General features: G+C 53.5%; 1 protein-coding gene across 1 annotated transcript in view; it reads right to left on the minus strand.

The window, feature by feature from the left end:
- The window catches only part of LOC125955897 (DNA polymerase delta catalytic subunit), a 3,720-nt gene extending 1,295 nt beyond the window's left edge, over positions 1–2,425 (minus strand). The window contains exons 1-2 of the mRNA XM_049687212.1: positions 2,304–2,425; positions 1–2,242 (exon numbers count right to left, since the gene is read on the minus strand). The exon at positions 1–2,242 is cut by the window's left edge and continues 1,295 nt beyond it. Coding sequence (XP_049543169.1) covers positions 1–2,242; positions 2,304–2,374 — 2,313 coding nt within the window. The 5' untranslated portion in view covers positions 2,375–2,425. The remainder of the gene's footprint in view (positions 2,243–2,303) is intronic.
- Between the last annotated feature and the right edge of the window lie 75 nt (positions 2,426–2,500).

Here is a 2,500-nt window from a genome sequence, read left to right on the forward strand (position 1 = left end):
CACGTAATCGGCCGCTTCCTTCCCAAGCTCCATGCTGCGCTCGAGCGTCTCCACGCCAAAGTTCACCATCACTGAATCCGTATCGCCGTAGATGACGACGGCATCGTTCTCGTACCCATTCTCCACCGTGTACCGCTGCTCGACTTCCTGCTTCGTGTACTCGATCATCGTGCGACCGTAGGCCGTTACGGAGCCGGAAATTTCCAGACACGGTAGCTTACCAACCTGTGCCCCGGTAAAACCGTACACGGAATTGGCCGAAATTTTGAGCGCCAGCTGACGACCATCCAGTACGGAGCGTTTGAAGGGATCGGTCTCCACTTTGAGGTCCGCCTTGGCACGCTTACGGGCAGCTAGCAGCGACTCGAGGATCTCCGGCAGTAGCCCCTTGCGGACGGAAGCCTTCACGAACACGTTGTTTGCCGGCGTGTGCGTCAGCTGATCGGGAGTGAGGTTTAGCTTGTCCTTCATGTTCGGTTGTACGAGTGTCGTGTAGCAGAGATTGTGGGCCATCATAATGCTGGGGTATAGGGAAGCGAAATCAAGCGTCGAAATCGGTTTCGCATAATAGCCACGCTTCGGTTCGATGACCGTTGCTCCCTCGTACTGTTCCTCGGAGCCAGAACTCTGGTAGGAAGGGATGAGATAACCGGCAACCTTGGACTTTCGGAGCAGCTGGCTCATGACCTTGATCTGTTGGCCGCGTGTTAGCAGACAGGACAGCGGAACACCCGTCACACGGGCCATCTCCATGTAGTTCACGATGCACATCAGCTTGTTAAGCAGTCGGAGCGGCAGATAGGCATCCTTCAAACAGTACATAGCCAACCGGCGTCGCGTTTGCTCACTTTCATTCTGCAAATCCGTGATGATGCTATGATGTACGTCCTCCTTTTGTTCCTGCAGAAAGTGATAACTGACCGCGTTGAGCGTGTACGAGCGCAGCTTGTAGTCACGCAACAGCACAAACAGCAAATCGAACGGAACGCGACCCTCGAAGTTGACGTACTTGTTCTCTCGCCGGCCCATTTGCTTCGACTGGATGACCGTATCCTTGATCACCGAGCGGATGTTTGTGATCCGTCCGAGGTACTCAAATCGGGACACCTTGAGATGGCTGGCACGGTTTAGCAGGTACGGGATGTCGAAATTGTTAATGTTGTACCCGGTAAGAATGTCGGGATCCAGTTCCCGCACAAAGTTGGCCCACTGATCAAGCAGCTCTTGTTCCGTATTGTAACTAAGCACCTGGGCCCCAACGATCGGTGCGCAAGTGTTGAGGGTGAAGACGTTGCGTAGGAACGGTTCCTGTTCACCCTGCCGGATGACCATGTTGGCGATCTGAATGACGGGATCATGCTGCGGTTCCGGAAAGATACCCTTCCGTCCGGCACACTCAATGTCGAAGCTAAGAATACGCAACGGGGCCACCTTTGCCCACTCGCCTTCCGGCTCGTGTGCAATGAATGCATCGTAAGCTACATCCACCTCAATCTGGCACCGTGTTTCCGGTGCGGGCATTTTGCCTTTCTTCCGATAGTACCACGTACCGGGGGGTAGCTCGATCCAACTGCACCCGACCACTCCTCTGTCCACCATGAAGCGAATGTCAAAGTCAATGTTGCTCTCGTACACGCGGCAATCCTGAAAATCCATCGACGGTAACATCTGTTCCTTCTCCAGCAGGCGTTTAACGGCCGCCAGTAACCGCGGCAACGCGACGGTCACTTTGATGAACTGGAACTTATCCTCTCCGTTGTAGCCCATGATGGATTGACGTTCGACCAGAGCCACATCCAGCACGGCCTCCTGTACATTTTCCTTGTTCGAGCGCATATCGTTCAGCACCGATTTGTCCAGCGCCGTACGGAATTCGGACAGGTGCGCCTTGGTGAAGCCTCGCGGTGCCGCAATGTACAGATAGGGACTGAAACCGTGAACGTGCGCACATACCGAGTTCCCCTCCATCGTAACACCAAACATTCGCATAACCGGAACGGGGCCGATCTGAGCTCCTGGCATACCGGGCATCGGCCGACCGATGTAGTGATCGATGTCGATCTGCTGAAATATCAAAGCATCCGTCGACGGTTCTAGCGGTTCCGGTGCTGGGCGGCTCCACTTAGAACAAGTGTTCTCACTTTCCGGTCCCAGTCCGATTCGCGCGGTATCGGCATCATCATCCAGCATGGCCAGTTCCGTCTCGAAATCATTCTCAAACTCATCCTCCTCGTCCTCACCGCTGTTTGATGAACCGGAAAATTAGAAATGGGTGGATTGAGATTGGGTTCAACAGCACTTACCGATACTTTTTAGCGCCACTAGATGTTGATGGTTCGTTCGGTTTGTTAAAAGGTTTGCGTTTAGTGTTCATTTTCTGTGCGGAAACGATCGGAAATTCACGATTCAAGGTAGATAAGACGGGTTCGATCGCGGTTACGAATGTCGACGCATTTTGCGCGCAAAAATGGATTTGTCAAGCCGAGTCTCCAAACAATCT

Source organism: Anopheles darlingi, chromosome 3, assembly GCF_943734745.1.
Source record: "Anopheles darlingi chromosome 3, idAnoDarlMG_H_01, whole genome shotgun sequence".
Classification (NCBI taxonomy): Eukaryota; Metazoa; Arthropoda; class Insecta; order Diptera; family Culicidae; genus Anopheles; species Anopheles darlingi.